Genomic DNA, 18,749 nt, shown 5'->3' with positions numbered 1-18,749 from the left:
TTTTGTTGTTTTAAGACAGGGGTTTTCTGTGTAGCCCTGGCTGCCCTAAAATTCACTCTGAAGACCAGGCTGGCCTTGAACTCATGGAGATCCTCCTGCCTCTGCCTCCTGAGTGCTGGGATTAAAGGCGGGTACCACCATCACCCAGTGGGTAAGATCCTTAAAATATAAAATATGTGTTTCTTTTTCTTTTCATATTTAGGTAGGTGTGTGTGTGTGTGTGTGTGTGTGTGTGTGTGTGGTGGCTCACAACTACTTGTAACTCCAGTTCCAAAAGACCCCTTCTGGCCTCTACCAGCCCTGCACGCAGACAGTGCACAGATATGCATTCACATACAGTCAGTAAAATACGTGTTAAAAAAGAATGAGTATTCCTTGAATCTTGAGTAAGTAGTTCTTAAAACTTTATAGAACATTTGATTATCCAAATTCCCATTCTAGCAACAAAACACCCATCTGGGCAGTTAACACCGCACAGTATATACACTAGAGGGACAAGGTGAAAAGCAGAGCTTCCCAAGTGTTTTGTGGCTGCAACACAGTTAGCTACCTGTTCTCAGTTTCAACCCAGTCAGGAAGCCCATACTTTCTTATGGAAGATTAAGCACTATGATTGTTTAGCCTAAGGTTATAATCTGAACGTTGTATTAATTTTTAACCTCTTGTTGTTAACAGAACTTTGATTCCACATTCTCCCATTTGGAAACACATGCCTGATGACATAACTCCCAGAGCAGTTCCAGAGTCAGGAAAATTTGCCCCTAGAAACATGGCTGACTGTCATGCTACCTGGCAAATTAGAAACTTAAATCTCTAAAACTTTTCATCTCATCACACAAGGTTTATAAAAGTAGCTGTCCCTTCACTGGGCAATCCAAAGTCTGTGAGCTCTAATTTTGGCTCAGATCCTCTGCATCAGCTCACACACCTTCTGTGTATAAGTATCCAAATGAAACAGCCACATTTGCAGAAGAGACATATCAACATACCCTGAATAATAATTGAGATTCTGTAAGAAATGCAATGTATGTGAAATGAGCAAGTTATTCTGCAATCTGTATTATAAGGTCGGTTCCCTGTGGGTGGCCAGGATTTGAGTCATGTTAATTCACCCACCAATAACAGAGTGATAGCACTGTTATTGGTGACATTAAAAGGCCTGGTTTGAAGGGTGGCAAATTCCTTAACACCCTGGAGTGAGACACCATGTGGGACTCACAGGCTGGCCCATCTTCTCAGAGGTGTAGGACACTTGGCAGTGTTTACACAGATGCACTAACACCCCAAATCCAATGTAAACAGTCAAAAGATAAGTAGACAGTCACAGCCAATGTGAGACGCTGTGCCCATTCCTGGTTATGTTATCTACTAATCATACATTTTATATTTAAAGAAAGGCAAATGGGGAACAAGGAAGAACTGGGTATCTGCACAGCCATAAAACTAAAAAGATTTGACTTATAGTTACTCTCTCGGGTACCATGAGGTTGACATGTAATACCCATCCAACTAACCCTCTATAAACAGTTGGTTCTCTGTAATCACAGCCACTATTCCCACGTCGGCGGGTAGCAGCATTCAGAGGAAAACCAGACCTAACGCCTGTATAATAAACACCAGAAACCGAGGAAAGCTGCCACGGGCACGTTCTTCTGACTATAAGGCCTGTATTGAATGGGAGGAAAGCTCCGGAAGGTAGAGAGATCTGCTCCCACCCAGGTATTCCTCCCCACCCTTCCTAAGTAACTCTGGTGAGAATAGCTCCAGAACAGAAGCTCTGGGTGCTCGAAAGCAGAGCTCAGCAGTAGGCACTTGTCTAGCATGTCCAAGTCCCGGGTTTGATCCCTGGCAAGCATGCGCATGCACACAGAGACTCATTTTTCAACAGAGGGTAACATATTAAGAAATCATTTTTATATACTATTTATAGACACCATCTCATTTACATTCTCATTCATGTTCAAAGCCTTGGGAGTTATCACCACATCTCACAAGAATCAGAAGGCAGGAGGCTCAATAACCTGCCTGAAGCCTACAGAGATCCGCCTGCCTCTGCCTCCCAGTGCTGGGACTGAAGGCGTGACCCTCCACCTGCTTTAAAGATTTTTTTTTTTTAATTGTTTTTATTGCCAGGCCCTGGTGGCACATACCTTTAATCTCAGCACTCAGGAGGTAGAGGCAAGAGGATCTCTGTGAGTTCGAGGCCAGCCTGGTCCAAACAGTGAGTTCCAGGACAGCCACAGGGAAACCCTGTCCTGAAAAACCAAAAACAATATTCATTTATTTTTGAGGTTAGAGAGATGGCTCAGCAGTTAAAAGCACTCATTGCTCTTCCAGAGGACCCAGGTTCAATTCCCAGCACCCATATTGTGACTCCAGTTTCAGAGGACCCACTGACACCCTCTTCTGATCTCCTCAGACAAAACATCTATATACATAAAATAAATTAAAAAAATTAATAATCTATTCATTCTATGTTTATGTCTGTATGCCCATGTGTGCTCACAGATGCCTACAAAGAGTGCTGGACCTCCTGAGCTTGAATCATCGGGGGTTTAGAGGCCTGATGTGACTCTGTCACATCTTTAATCCCAGCACTCAGGAGGCAGAGGCAGGCAGATCTCTGTGAGTTCAAGTCCAGCCTGGTCTACAGAGTGAGTTCCAGGACAGCCAGGGATACACAGGGGAACCCTGTCTTGAAAAACCAAAAATAATAGTAATAATAATAATAAACTACCTGATGTGGGTGCTGGGAAGTGAACTCTGGCCACACAAGAGCAGCAAGTGCTCTTTAGCACTGAGCCATGTACCCAGGCTCTCTCAGGCCCACCCACCTCCTTTTTCTTTAGAGGCCAAGGACATCTGTCTCATGCAAAGAAACACCATTTCAGAAACAGTAACTTTTCAGTAACTTGTCAAGACATGATCGGAACTTCCCTTAGCACCAGGCTAAGGCAGAAAACCCTGTACAGAGAGATCAAGTGCTCTAGTTACTGGCAAGGCCAGCAATGGAGCACAGGTCTGCTGACCCCGCTCCAAAGCCCAGCCAGTCAGGGTTCTTTCGGATACTAATGCCCTTCTGATGTTTCAAGTCATCTGAGAATAGCAAAGAAACAAGTTAATAACCCAACAGGGGGGAAAAAATGTGGGAAAACATCTAGATTACAAGAATTCTCTATAAAAAGGTTCATAACCATAAGATTTTTATTAAGGAAGTTCTAGAATACTGACACCTTCAAAATTCCTCATCTTCTGCAGCAAAAATGAAATGTGACCCTTGCCCTCCCCTCTCACTGGGCTGTAATGATTAGCCTAGCTAGGTCGATAGCCAAGGAAAATACAAGACATGCCTCACCCCATGATTAGAACAATCACAGATTTGCCCCACTGCCAAACCCCTTCCATGCAATCAGATGAAGAGTGGGCCTTGGGATGGTTGCAGGGGTCCTCCAAGGCTGCACAGCAAGTCTGCTGTCCTTGAGTGAAAGCAGGAGGGAACAGTGTAGAGAAGGCACAGCCATAACAGAGAAGGAAAATGTCTCTGGAATGAGGACCGGGGAGAAAAAAAAAAAAAATCACCTCACAGGGCTGGTCACTGAATCAGCCGTTTGATAAGGGCAACCAAGAAGAAAACAGATTAGATTAGGAAAATCTGACTTTCTACTTAGGAAAACAGGTGAGCAACACAGCACAAGGTGAAAGGTCAGTCAGGTCTGTTTCAGCTAAGGAGACAAAGCTGAGTAAAAGTCTTGTGTCTCCAAAGCTGTCTGGCAAGCACAAGACCCTGACTTGAACCCAGCACCGACTCCTGCCACTTTGTAACATTTTGAGTTAAGTCTAGAGTGTACTACTTTTTTTCCCCAAAGCATCAAGATAAAATGATTGTCAAGATTTCTTTTATCAGATCTTTATGCTTTACAACTTTCAGCAGATAAAAAAGAACAGATAAAAGTGAAGGTCGGGAAGGCCGAGGTTACAGCTAAAGGGCCAATCCCAGCACCTGTAACCAAAAGGACTTAAGCTGACAGGTCAAGACCGATTGTCAACTGTAGGCGCATCCACTCCCTAACTCTTTCCCCAAATAAAACTGCTACGTTTGAGTCAGGTTATTTTAATTTTTTAGACTATGTAGTAAATTTAGAAACAAATGAAATTCCTAGAAAACTTAAGGAGGATTTCTACATCACTGCTGCTCTTCATTAGCAAGACCTCTTCTAGAAAATAAGAAATACACATCATTTCCACATAAAATACATTAAAATAACACCTACCCACAGTTTGGGTTTTCAAAGGTTTTCTGGTGGCACATCTCAGCACATTTAGAAGCACAACAATGACTCAGTTTTAATTTAGTTGCCAGTGGCTGGAGCCCTCACTTTACTGGGATGCACTTGAAATCTCAGAACCTTTTTCCTTGTTAACAGTTAACCAGGATCCTACATGTACTCTACATTATGTGCCCAGAAAACCTTCATTTTTAAAAGGGGGAATCAGTAAGCACCAACAGAAAATAAAATATCAAACTAACAAAACCCTACCATCCACTTTCCAAATGGATTGATTCCTTTCTTCCCAAAAGCTCAAGTGTGGCCAGATAAAGTATCAATCACAACCCTCCCCCTCCCAAGTCGGAGGTACTTCCGGTTACTAGATCGAGCATGAAGCCACCAGCCTGGTGAAGTGGGTGGTCCTCCCCCACCTTCCAGAAGGTAGGAATCCCAGGTACAGAGCCTGAGCCTTACAGCAGGCCTTCAAAAACTCCAGTCCACGTTCATCAGGAGCATTTGGCCCTCAACGTTTGAAAAGTAAAGGCATTTTTTTTAAAGCTCCCATTAAGCAACCAATAAAAACCGCTTTTCACCACAAAGTGCAAACATTTAACGCTGGGATAACAAAGATTTAAAAGTATTTTTCTAAAACGGTGGCAGTGAATTCCATAAACCTCTCAATTCTATCCTTTGGCTTGGTCGATGACTTTTGATAATTACCAAATCCAAACTAGCGATAAAATACCATTTCCTATTCCAGCCACTGGATTTAAAATTAGATGTAACTCTCCAGCGCCCCCCCCCCCACTCTGTTCTTCCAGTTACAACGCGTTCTTCAGGAGGATAAGCACAATATGTCACTCTGCTCTCTGAAAACCACCAGCTGAAGGAGTCAAGGAAGCAGAGCGCACGGAATCTGAGGCCAGCCTGAGTAAGGCACCGTGCGGGGTTAAAGGAACCATTTCCTAAGCTCAGATGCGGAGAAGCAGCATGAGCAGAGCAAAGGGGGAAAAGCCAAGTTACATAAAGTCCGATTGTACTCACGGTTTCCTTATTGGGAAGCAGCTCCTTTCTGATTCTGAAGAAGTTCTTTCCGTACTGCCGGAGCCCCTTAACGAAGCGTTTCTGTGATAAAAAAGAAACAAGTGAGACGTAAAAACCAAAACCAAAACAGGATGTCAGCAAAGCAAAGATATCTGCAATCAGCAGAATAGCAACCGCAGAAAACTCTGAGCTCGGGAATATTAGCCAGGCTGGAGGCTTTCGGCGGCACAGCTGGGACCGGCTGGCAGGGCAGGGCAGCCCCCGGCCTGCGGGGAACCACAAGCAGTGCCGCGCCGCGCATTTCGGGAAAGGCAAGCGGAGCTAGGGCGGCCTCCTGACACCCTGGGCTGCACGAAGGTGCAAACAACAAACAGCCCGCGTTGCAATAAACCAGCACAGCCGCTTTCCACCCGCGGAAGCAGCTGCCTTCGCAGAAGTGTCTCGGGCAGCTCCGGCCCTCCTCCCCCGTCCCTTACCACGAAAGCCCACCCGAAGCCCGCAGCCCCGAAGCCGAGAGCCTCTAGGGTCGAGCCCCCGGGCCGCCCGCCCGCCCGCCCGCAGACTTTCACTTCGGTCAGCTCCACGAGCCGCCCCCACCTCCGATCCGAGCGCAACCCGCAGCCACAGGTAAGGAGGCCGCGCCCGTCCCCGGGCTCCACAAAGCGCAGGACCAGGCGGCCGCGGGCTGCTCAGCGTGTGACCGCGGCGGGGCCGCGCGGGGCGCGGGGCGCGGGGAGCGGAGGGCGCCGGGGGAGGAGGCTGGAGCGCAGCGAGCCCGGCGGCGGGCAGCTGCAAAAAGCGGCCTGGATCGCCGCCGCGGCCTGCTCGGCTCCGCCCAGCCCGGCCCCGCAGGCGGCCGAGCCCCCGCCGCGGCCTTCTGGGGTCCTCCCTGCGGGCGGGGCACCACAGCAGTGAAACTTGCTCCCCACGCGGGCCAGGCCACACGCCCACTGCGAGGCAGCAAAACCCACACCGGTGCCCACCCCCGTGGCCGCTCCGGCCAGTGGCTGAGGTGTTCGCTCCTGCCAGGCACGGGTATCAGCCTGCATTTCACAAGTGATCACCACGGAAGCGCCCCAGCCAATAAATCACCTGCCCACCGGGAAGAGGGGCCTCCCACTCCGGGTGTTAGAGACCCGCGGGACAAACGCTGGGAAAGGCCAGACCTGGCCTGCAAGACCCATCTGCAACCTCCTACTCTAGTCCTGCAGGCTCTGTGAGTTCCGATTTCTCCCTTTGCGAGGATATGACTCATCACTGTCAATTTCCAATGTAATTGATACAGTTCAGCGAGAACAATCTGTGAGGCACAAGAAAGCAGCACACACTCCTCTGGTACGAAGAGACTTGTGGTACTTGACTTCTCTGCACCAGTCATACAATCAACAGGCATCCGAAGCTGCACACGCATCTCCGCCAGAACTAGAACAAGAAAGCGCTGCCCTCAAGGAGTTCCAGTCAGCCGAGAGGAGCAAATAGGTATGGATGGTTCTTGGGCCTTTAAGAAAAGCAGTAGAGAAACAAAGGGTGGTGGGTGGAGCTAGGAGGAAGCTTGCTCCGCTTGACTTAGGGGAAGTGTCAAGGAAGAGCATAACCCTGCCAGGTGGGCTCCAGCTGGACTTCAAGTGGACCAAGAAGGGCACAGGGACATTCTGGAAGCCACAAGGACAACGTATGCAGAAAAAGTGACTGCTGCAAAAGAGACCGTGGCATCAGGCTGCACAGAGCTCCGAGGAGCTGAGGGCCATGGCACACAGGGAGGAGCTTTTCCTGGGGAAGCCCCAGTATGGACCAGGAACAGAGCAGGAGAGAGGCTGGCACACTACACTGGTAGGAAATGAGGCCGGGAACTCACTTTAATAACTTACTGAACATCTAGCACTGGGAGGGACTCTGAAAAACCTTGCCAGGACATGTGTTAAACTTTCAGCAGATAAGGCATGGAGAGTCATTCTAGAACACTCTGAGGTAGGACCTGACCAAGCACAAAGAAGAAAGGGTCATGTGACCTGCTCACTAAGGAAGCCAACATGGACACTGTGGCCTTTGGCAATACAGAACATCTTCACACCAAGGCACGAGGGCATGGGGCAGGTTACCAGGGGGAGGGGCAACACTTGTGGTGGTGGGGGGCTCTGAGAAGAGGAGACAGTCTAGGGGTGAAGTGCCAGGCTGTGGGGTCGGATGTAGGACTAGTGCTCAGCAACAGAAAACATACTCACCAGAAGAGAGGGAAGGGGCTGGTTCTGCAACATCTGGGTAATGTGACAGGAGGGTGAGAAACACCATTCAAACCAATTCCAACCAACAGGAGTTATTAAGTATCTATCACGTCATTGCCAAACTAAGGAGGTTCTACCATTACTCCCATTTTACAGACAAGGAAGCTGAGGTAGAGAGAGTTAAGAAACAGATCAAGGTCACCCAGCCTCACAAATCCTTGTGTTCCCTGACATTTCCTATGAAATTCAGTCTATATTGGTGGCTATCCTGAAACTATACTTTCCAGTCCATTTACCATCAGCTTGCCAGTTCTTCAGTCCTCCTGACAAGGGCTGCTCAGCCCTCCCTCCCTCCCTCCCTCCCCAGCACAGGTCTAGGCCCCACCTCCAGGAACTTAGCTCACACCATATAGCCTGTTACAAGCCTCTGCCAAGGAATTTTCAGAACTACAGATTTTAAGTACATGCTTGTAATCCCAGTGCTAGGAAGGTGGAGGCAAGAGGGGTCAGAAGTTTAAGATTATTCTCATCTATACAGCAGATTTGAAAACAGCACCAGCTACATGAGACCCTGCCTCAAAGAACAAAACAACAAAAAAGCTACATTTTTCCCCAGGCCCTGTCTAAGAATAACTTTAACATCTGCAGGACAAGGCTCATCCACCTGAGCCCTGACTTAGTGCCTTCCCCCCACCCCCACGCAGATGTCTAAGGATGCCAGTCTGTTTCCAAGGTTCATTTCAAATACAGACTCAAATCCCTCCTGCTCCCAGACTTCACTGAGTTGGTCTCTAAACCCTGCAAAGGCAGGAATCCTCTCCCACGCAACTTCCCTCCCTCGGGTGCTGGGCAGCTGGTATCCTCCAAGTTTTTGAAGATTATGAGACAACATGGGGCTTGCTTAGAGTTACAGCACTTGGGAGATGGAGGCAGGAGGGTAAGAAACTCAACCACTCTTCTGTACTTAGTCTGAGGCTGGCCTGGCTACATCAGACCCTGCTTTAAAAAGTAAAGCAAAGGGAAAAACCAACAAAAACAAAACAACAACCAAAAAACCCAACACCCCACAGTAAACAAACAAGAACCACCAGCCTGAGTTCTCAGAGCAAACCTGACCTCTGATTCCTGACAACAGAGTCTCCTGGTTTTCTTGGATCACCTGGCCCAATTCTTTTCTTAGCCTCTAAATGTGCTCCCAGAGTTTTGGGCTTTCTGCTCACCAAAACTCTGAGGACAACCTCTTGCTGCCTGGCTCTAAGTTCCTTGCAAGATGGTCACTGTACCCTAAGGCTGCATCTATGACCCAGTGGCACTGAGAACAGTCAGCGAGTCTTAAAGACACCTCAAACTAACTGCACTTCCAGAAATATGAATTTGACATCTGATGGTGAATGGAGATCTATCACTACTGGCCATGCATGACAAGTACAAAGTGCCCCTTGGCCCCATTTTAATTAAAAAAAAAAGAAGAAGAAGAAGAAGAAGTAAAAGCTTCATGTGGCCTGTGCTGTTATTTCTCTATGGAAAGCCACAGGCCTCAAAACCAGTCAAACATCTGCCTCTCAGGACGACTTCACCTGTGGTTTACCAGAAATGCAGAGTGGCCTCTAAAATGGAAGCAGAGCCAAGCCCTCATAACACACAGTAACTGGCCGTCAGTTTGTAAGACTGCCTTCTAAGGCTGTGGACACCATTCCCTCTGCACAACCCTTTCCATGTGAAGACATTCATGTTTATGGTTTCAATAATAGTTTAATAATCACTACACTGACTGGTTCAGAGAGGAGCGTTGTTACCAAGTTCAAGTTCATGGGCTGTCTCTGCCCTGATGGCATAGATATCAGAATGCCAGGCTGCCAAGGGCAACAGAGAGAGAAGATGCGTGCATTTAAACTGTGGGGACCAGCTGGGTCACATACCAGTGCTAAGTAGCCCTGCTTCCTGCTCCAGGGCATCACCTCACTTGTATGTGGGTGCTGAGGCTCTTGGGAAGTGGGCACTTGTTTCTTTGGTATTTTTTTTTCACCTCCAAGTAACCTGAGTGTGAAGTCTGGGAGCAAAACCTCATTGTTTTCTATTTCTGCATCCTCACAGGCAGGTGAAACCCAAACAGAAACCTGTACTTACTTATCTATGGCGAAGAGAATATTCTTGATGTTCCAACTTAGTTCATGAGTTTGATGCAGGTTTTTCCACCCAAGTTCCCAACAGGGAAAACTTAAGGGCTGGATTTAGAAAATGTGAATAGGGGCTGGAGAGCTGGTTCGGTGGTTAAGAGCACTTGTGGCTTTTACAGATGGTTTGAGTCCCAGCATCCACATGGAGGCTGTCACTATCTGTAACACCAGTTCCAGGGGACCCTCACCCTCTTCTGACCTCAGGGCACCAGGCACACATGGTGGACTTACATACATATAGGCAAAACACTCATTCACATGAAATAATTCTAAAAAACAATTTTAAAAAAAAGTATCCAGTACCTAAATGAGGCCATGAATTTAAAACACAATGTGAAAAATCTGGCCATCAGTAAAAGGTTTCTGAACATACTACAATTAGAAAATAATAAAAAACTCAAACACACAGTTATGTTTCTGTTAGCAACCACCCATCCACTGCAGCCTGCTGAGCACACATACATGCACAGTGCATGACATCACACCACAGGTGCTAATGAACGCTACAGCAAACATCTTGACTCAGATTTGAGACGAAGGGAAGTGTTATTGTTACTGTGCTTACGAAGTTTTCTGCTCTTATAATATTTTCCTCACTGTTTAAGGATCAAATTAATCTACCTTTGGATTATGTAGTATTGAGAGTGCTTTTTCTTTTCTTTTCAAAGAAAGTTCTATTTGAAGTTAAGAGCTTTTGTTGTTGCTCTTTCTGAGGACCCATACCCAGCAGCTCACAGCCATCTGTAACTCAGCTCTAGGCTAGGGGACCCGACATGGTCTGCTGGCCTCCACAGGCACCTTTAGATACAAGGCAGTCACTCATATAGACACATGTGCAAACATGCACACATACACACAAATAAAAATAAAACCAGATTTTTAAAATTTGACACTTTGAGGGCTGGTGAATGGCTTGGCATGTCAAGGGGCTTGCAGCTAAACCTGACAACCTGAATTCCATCTCTAGGACCCTGGAGGTGGAGAGAATCCCTTCATGCTGTCCTCTATGGTATGAGCATGCCCCAACACAAATGTACTGACACATACAAATTAACAGTGTATACAAAAAAAGTTTTTAATAAAGATTGCTTTTGAGTTTCATAAAAATTGTTCAGTCCTGGCTTGGGTTTAGAAAAGAATTCCCAGCCATTTCTGAAAAGTCCATAATCACACTTCTGCCGTTTGTGCTATGTTTTCATGTGAAGCTGTGTTCTCAACATTGATGTTATAAAACTTAAATATTGAATAGTCTGAAAAACCCCAAAGATGCTTAACATCCTGCATTATTATTCAAGCAAGATTTCTTTTACGTCAAATAAGCACACCCACATCACTAGCATGCAAATGTTTTCACTGCTAATAAACAGTGAGATGCATACCAAATCACTTTCAAATGCATTTCTTTGTGATTTATTATCAGTTATGTTTGATTTAGACATCTATTTCATATACCCGTCTACCCATGACTATCTAAAAACTTCTCAGGTGGAAAGGGGTTGAAAGGAGAAGAGTATTCAAAAGGCCCTAAGACAGTCTACTCTTCTGTTTCACAGAGAATTCTGACATGGCTGTTTAGTCACAGCCATTCCTGAGATGGAGATACTTACAGAAGAAAAAGATCAAGGTTGAAATGCAGTAACATTAATCTCCCCTACAGGTTAATGTGTTCAGAGGTTCCTTGTGTGCTCCAGCAAACCTATCTGTGAGCTGGGAGTATATAAACAGCCTACAAGACAGCCACTGTACTCTTCTGTCCTGTCCTGTCCTGTCCACCTAGTCTGCTAGCTGGGCCCGGATAAGAAGCCTCAGCATTAGTCCTACGATCAACAAATATGGCTGCAGTTTTGTGTGTGTGTCGGCATGGAGATGGTGGTGAGGTGCTGCCTGACACAGCAATAAAATGGCTGCACACGGCCTTGCATAGGCACCGCCTCAGGCTCTATGAGCAGGACTTTCTTCAATCATCACAGCCACCTTAGGAGGCAGAGCTTCCATTTTTGATAGGAGGAAAGCAGATGGTATGCAATGGTACCAAATCCTTGATTCATGGTGGGGGAAGGGCAAAGGTGACACATAAACTGGGAACTGAGATTGGACGGGTGCTGACATTAAAGCAATGTGCAAGTCAGTGGTGGTTGCTGGCCCTTTTAGTATTCAAAAATTATCTACAAATAGGCAAGGAAAGGACACCCTCACTGTTTATTCTTGTCTCAGCCACTCCCAACTTGGTCTTTTACATAATATTCCTATCCCCTGCAGCTGGGCATTGGTGGCGCATGCCTTTAATCCCAGCACTCAGGAGGCAGGGGCATGTGTGGATCTCTGTGAGTTCGAGACCAGCCTGGCTTACAGAGCAAGTTCCAGGACAGCCTCCAAAGCCACAGAGAACCTTGTCTCGAAAAAACAAAAAGCACAAAAAACCTTACCCCCTGCAACTAAACCACAATTAATAATAATAATAATAAAGGACTGTGAGCATCCAGTTGAACAGCAGCCCCAAGAGCGATGGGACAGAGTAAGTCCTGTGAAGGGCAGGGTGTACCTCTACCTCTAGATCGCATGCACACATGGCTCCCTCCAAAGCCTTCCATCTGCAGCAGGAAGGCAGCACAAGAGAGGGGAGAGGCTGCATCCCAGACTGAGACACCTCTGCATTAGCCACTGGCTGAGAGCTTTCTAAATGAACTCCCTGTGGTGAATTTTAACTATTGGATCAGTCAGAAACTTGCCATGACTTCTCTGCTTGGTCTTCTTACATAACAGTTTAGGAAACACCGTAGGCATTAAAATGAGCCCCACTGTGAGACCTTTTTTTTTTTTTTTCCTCTACTGTTTGTTGCACAGAACTTTATGTTAATAGTGCACTGGTTCTCAGGGGACTGACAAGCAGGCAGATCTGCAAGTAAGCAACCTATAGTTACCCTCCCAACCCACCCCCCAGAGACAGACACAAAGTGTGAGCCTATCAGCCAGGGAGTAAGAAAATGAAAAGTAGAAAGGCAGGGGAAGAAGTATCCCAAACGCAGCTGAGGAGGGGTCTTGGAAAGGGACGTGTGCTGCATCATGCCTGCCACCTACACTGCAGCTGCTCTGACCTGATGACAGCCCACTGGGTGGCAACCTATGCCAGTGCAGCATACATGGTCCCAGTAATCAATAAATATCACCCACACCAAACTAAGACACAGCCTCCGAGAGTCACTGCCCTTCTGATGTGAGATGTGCCATTTGCTAGTGCTTTAAAGCACTTACACACTAATGAAAGGTGTCCTGGTAAGACATCATTTTGGCAAAACAGCACTACAATGTGCCCAGGCGGAGAAGACCACTGCTCCTGGTCTCAGTTTCCAGTTTAAATGCACTGCTGAATGGCTAGTGTTATTCCAATCCAGTTTAAAGTTTAATTAACTTACAGTTTCAGCATAGCAAACTGGACAGTAATAAAAAGTTCTACCCTTTTGGGACAGGCATGGTGGCACACAATTTTAACCCCAGCATTTGGGAGGCAGAAACAGGCAGGTTTCTATGAGTCTGAGGCCAGTTTGGTTTACAAAGTGAGTTCCAGGCCAGCCACAGTAAGACCCTATGTCAAAAAACCCAAATAAACAAATACTATTTTTTATTGGTTGTTATCAAATCTCTAATTTATTTTATGTTTTACATTAACACTCTATTGCAAGATGGCAAAGTTCCAGAAAGACTGAAGAACTGTAAAGGAGCAAGTAGTGGTCCCTTTTATTTGTTGAATTATAAAAAATATTTTCTAGAAGCTCCATATAAAAGAAAACACACAAATGACTGTCTTTCAGAAAGGTTAATCCCACCCTCAAATGTTTCTAACTATTTAATAACACATCTTGGGTTTTATGGGTTACTTTATTTTCTGTGGATGGGTGTTTTGTCTGCATGTGCCAGAAGACTTCAGAAGAGGGTATCAGATACCCTGAAACTGAAGTTACAGATGGTTATGAGCCATCATGTGGGTCCTGAACCCAGTCCTCTGCAAGAGCCATCTCCCAGGGCACTCTCTCCAAATGTGGTGTGTTCTCCAGAGTCAGACTTGAAAACACACTTTTTCAGAGAGGCACAGTCCAGTCTTTTGTCCGGATATGAGGCTATGGGCTAAGAACATAACAATCAGTGTGGACACAGCACTGAGGGTCCTAGGCCACATGCTCAGAGCAGACCAGTCTTGAGCCTAGAGAGCTGACTCTGTTCCCTGAGTCTGTGTGGTTCCTTCAGGCCTCAGTGTAAAGCATGATGGCAGTGATAGCAACACAGGCAGCCACAACAGTCACCCAGATGGGTGTCCCTGGGCCGAGTAAAGAACTGGACCTTGCAGGGAGGAGCTTGCTAAGTGCTCTGTGCGTTCATTTATCCTAGGACTCTCTGCTCACTCCCACTGCAGGCTTCACTTTGTGAACAGCATACTCCCTGGAGGGGTAGCCACCACACTCAAAGCCTTTCTGGGCTAACTTCCTGCATGGACCTCAAGAGCCACTGCACAGCCGTCACACCCTCTCCCTGCAGAGTGGCACCTCAGGTGTTGAATTCATGTGGACACTCTGCTATGACTGCAATCAGGTAGGGACTAGACCATTTTAGAAACACAGCCTTGAAAGCCCAGGGCTCTTCAGGGGTCCATCTTACACCCTAGTCAGGCATGCCTCAGGGTTATTAGCTCTGTATGTGTGGGAATCCAACCTACAGTTAGTCATGCTAATGCTTTGGACTTCCAGACTTCTTTCCCTATTAGCAAACTAGTGTAGAGGCTCTTAGCTCCCTGAATCCCTACAGCTGTCAGCTGTAGCTGAGTTATAGAAAACAGCTTATATCAATAAATTTATGTATTTATTTCTTTGTTGAATCAGGGTTTCTCTGTGTAGTTCTGGCTGTCCTGGAACTTGCTCTGTAAGACCAAGACCGGGCTGGCCTCAAACTCAGGGATCCACCTGTCTCTGCTTTAAGTGCTGGGACTAAAGGTGCTCTAGCTGCCTGCTGCCCTATGACCTCTCTTCTCTTCCCTAAGTTGTGCTTGGTCGTGGCATTTTATCACAGGGACAGAAAAGTAACTAATGTCAAAAGTAATCGAAGTTCAGCCACTGGTTGCTGAATGGTGATGGTTCCCACCTTTAATTCCACACTGGTCATCAGGGTAGCCAGGGCTATACAGAGAAAACCTGTCTAAAATGCCACCCCCCCCCAACCATACACACACACACACACACACACACACACACACACACAAGTTCAGCCACTCTAGAACCATCAGACAGAACAGATAAATTCACCTCAGCAGCTCCAGCTGTCACTTTCCAGCCTGGCAGTGGAGGGGCCTTGAAGGGTTTCAAACCCAGAGCATTTGACTGAGCCCTACCACATCTCACGTCCGCAGAGCCACTCTTGCATGCTCCCTCCACAGAAACTGCAAGAAAGAATGAATGTCTAATGCTGTTTTCAGGGTGTTTTTGTTTGTTGTTAGGAGTGATTTGATCTCTTATGTAGCTTTCTTATATGACCTTAACCTCACCTAGACCTGGAAAGTGTACATCTGTAATCCTAGCACTTGGGAGGTAGAGGCAGAAGTTCAAAGCCAGACTCAGCTACTGGATGAGTTTGAGACAAGCCTGTATAGAACAGGACACCCTATCTCAAGATAAAAACAAAGAAAACAAACCAAACTCTTCAATCTCAACATCAGTCAAGTATGTGTGCAAATAAGAAGCAAACTGCTCTTGGGACAATATGCATGCTCTGCTTTAACAACACCCAGTTCTAGACATCATGTGACCTGAGACTTGATGTATGTGGTGCTGCTGAACTGCAGAGAACTGGGCTGCTCTGGGTGTTACAGCCCCAGCAGCTGATGGCATGGGGCAGGTGGTCCTCCATCACCGGCTGACCAGTTACAGGAGTGATCTGGAGGTGGCCACCATCCTTCCAACTGACTGGCTTCACTCCATCGCCTGATAGGCCTCCACTGCCAAGGTTCCAAATACAACTAACAGCACCAGGGATGCCTCATCTTCTCCAAGCAAACCTACAGGCCCACTTGAGGATCCAAGCTATACCCACCCTACCAGATACCCACATAAGATCCACAAACTAAACAATTCCCTATTTCAGTATCTATGTACGACAACTACCCCCTGGCCAGGCTGACTCTGCTAGCAAATGAAAATTACTATTATTTCCACTCAAAGACCACACACCCAGTAGGAAGACGACCTCATATTAGATGGCTGAAGTAGCAGCTGAGCCCTCCTAGCTACCTTGGCCTATGACTCTTGAGTCAGATGACTGTGTGGAGCACACTGAAGTCCTTCCATTACTTCAAGCCCTGCCACAGAGGGCATGCTTCAGAGCACTGGCCCAGTCAAGTGAGAGGCTAGGTAAACAGAAGACCAACAGGTGCAGAGATTCAGCTGCCTAATGCATCTTGCCAATTATTGGCTACACGGCTACACTCAAATTAAAAATAACCTGGCAGTAATAACAACCCAAATAGCCATCCTCTCCCTGAGATATCATCCCAGGGTCTCCATAAAATGCTCCAGAAAGTGGTTCAGACTCATGCTGTTTAAAGGCTCAGTTTTCATTAACAAAGTTGACTTCAGCACAGAGCAAAGGGGGGGGGGGGTTAAAAATAAAAAGGAAATGTGGATTTTCTGTTAAAATGCAAAGGAAAAAAAAGACATTTTCAGTGAGGAAGCTGTTTGTGAAACTCATAAATAAATAAATGGAAAAGGGGAAGGGGAAAAAAAAAAGGAAAAGGGCTGTGGATGAAACCCTGGGTTCCCTGACCACCAGCAATAGCAAAACATGCCAGTGCCGGGCAGTAAAGGCTGGAGGACCAGAAGTTGATGAGTATTCACAGCTACTTAGCAAATTAAAAAACAGCCTGAGCTACAGGAGGCTATGGCTCAAAAACATGTATCTATAAGCATTTGCATTATAAAGTTATATATTTATGTGTGAATGCATTTATATTCCATATGAATATGTACTATTTATATATTGTTCACCTATGCTTTATATATACATATGTATCTACAAGTGACTGGCAAATAACAAGACACCCACGGCACCAAATGACAACCTTTACAGAGGTAAATAACCACACTGTCACAACTGTGGGCAATGATAAATGATAACCCATATTCACACAGACCTGTGATTTCAAGGTAAATAAGCCACATCTCAACTTCCTGAATCAGGAAAAGTCACCACAAGCTCGGTTCCGTTCCTGGGAAAGAGGTGTGGAGCCTGTGTCCTCCCTTCATGTGATATGAGCCTGGGCTCCTCACCCGACATAGTTCAGCTAAGATGTCACCCCCAAAGGGAGGAAATCAGATGGGTATAGTGGCTTACACCATTAGCTCCAGAGTGTTAGAGGCAGAGGCAGGCTGATCTCTGTGAGTTCCAGGCCAGCCATAGCTACATGTTGAGACCCTGACTCAAATGAGAAGAACAAAAGAGACCAAGAGCCCAAAGGGAAGGAAAATCAGTGTCACTTCAGGAAACGAAGCCACGGAGCTCTTCCACGGAAGCCACACCTCCTCATCAACCACGAGTTCCTGTCTCCCATCCACCATGAATGATGGCCACCACTGCCAGGCAAACTCCTAGGAACTGCCAGGAAGCTCCTAAAGGAAGCTGCTATAAGCCAATCACAAGGGCGCTCTCTCTGCTGGATTTTGTTTACAACAGCAGTGCTCCCATGACCTCACTTCTGTTGAGAACATTGGTACTGAGGGAGCACTAACACAGCTGTGTGTAAACTGCATACACAAACAGATTAGCTCTATCTATTTATAAGGACCACAAACACACTAATAATGCACTTGAATACAACTGGGCACACTATAACAGTGCACCAGGATACACAGCTGGGCACACTATAACAGTGCACCAGGATACACAGCTGGGCACACTATAACAGTGCACCAGGATACACAGCTGGGCACACTATAACAGTGCACCAGGATACACAGCTGGGCACACTATAACAGTGCACCAGATCTCATCATGGATGGTTGTGAGCCACCATGTGGTTGCTGGGAATTGAATTCAGGACCTCTTGAAGAGCAGCTAGTGGTCTTAATGGCTAAGCCATCTTTCCAGTCCTTGAAATAAAATTTAAAAAGAGACTATTTTTGGGAATTAGTTTTAGTTTCAAAGCAAAAATCAAGGAGAAAGTACAGATATTTTATGCTTCATTAAATCAGAATGCACTTTATTTATTTATTTATTTATTTATTTATTTACTTATTTATTTTTAAATGAAGGCTGGGCCCTGGTTCCAGGCCAGATTCTATCAAGATCCCATAGTTAACCTCTGCAAGTCACTGGCATGGACTGAGTCTCTCATCAAGATGGTGTCTCATTTACCACATAAAGTACTAGCTTAAAATTTTTGAGTGTTTCTGGCAAGGCATGGTGGCAAAGTCATTAATCCCAACTAATGGGAGACAGGAGCAGGCAGATCTTTGTGAGTTCTAGTGCTAGGCTAGCCTTGTCTATGTAGGGAGTTCCAGGCTAGCCAGAGCTACATGGTAAGACCCTGTATCAAAAGAAATTCCAATAACACAAAGAATAAAAATATGTGGAGGCAAAAAAAAAAAAAAAAAAAAAAAAAACAAGGCCCTAATTTTATTCTGTGTGTGTGAGAGATAAAAATCCTTCAATTATCTTCTTTATCTTTTTTCAATGTAACTATAAACTGGAACAGAGGGAGGGAGGGAGAGGGAGAGAGAGAGGGGGAGAGGGAGAGAGAGAGGGGGAGAGGGAGAGAGAGAGAGAGAGAGAGAGAGAGAGATTCATTTCTAAGGCTTGGTTTATGGTGCTTACAGTTCCACCAATAAATCATTTCCCAATCTGGGCTTAGAAAAGCACTGGCCACGGTTTGATTGCTCCAGCCCCAGGTTGCCAGGCAACCAGCACAAGGGGGAAGTCTGAGAAGAGCTGACAGATAGCCAAGTGGCTGAAACAACAGACTTCTCTCTGTCAAAAATGTGTTTCAGGGCACCACTTGCCCA

The 18,749-nt window shown here is 46.1% G+C and overlaps 1 protein-coding gene across 6 annotated transcripts in view; it reads right to left on the bottom strand.

Moving 5' to 3' along the window:
* The window catches only part of Rere (arginine-glutamic acid dipeptide repeats), a 186,164-nt gene that overhangs the window by 34,102 nt on the left and 133,313 nt on the right, over positions 1-18,749 (bottom strand). For all 6 annotated transcript variants that reach the window (XM_051173787.1, XM_051173788.1, XM_051173789.1 and 3 more), the window contains one exon: positions 5,313-5,393. In XM_051173787.1, the coding sequence (XP_051029744.1) occupies positions 5,313-5,393 (81 nt within the window). The remainder of the gene's footprint in view (positions 1-5,312; positions 5,394-18,749) is intronic.

This window comes from Phodopus roborovskii, unplaced genomic scaffold, assembly GCF_943737965.1.
Source record: "Phodopus roborovskii unplaced genomic scaffold, PHOROB, whole genome shotgun sequence".
NCBI lineage: Eukaryota > Metazoa > Chordata > Mammalia > Rodentia > Cricetidae > Phodopus > Phodopus roborovskii.
The sequence above is the reverse complement of the archived record's forward strand: the minus strand, read 5'-3'. Positions and strand labels throughout refer to the sequence as shown.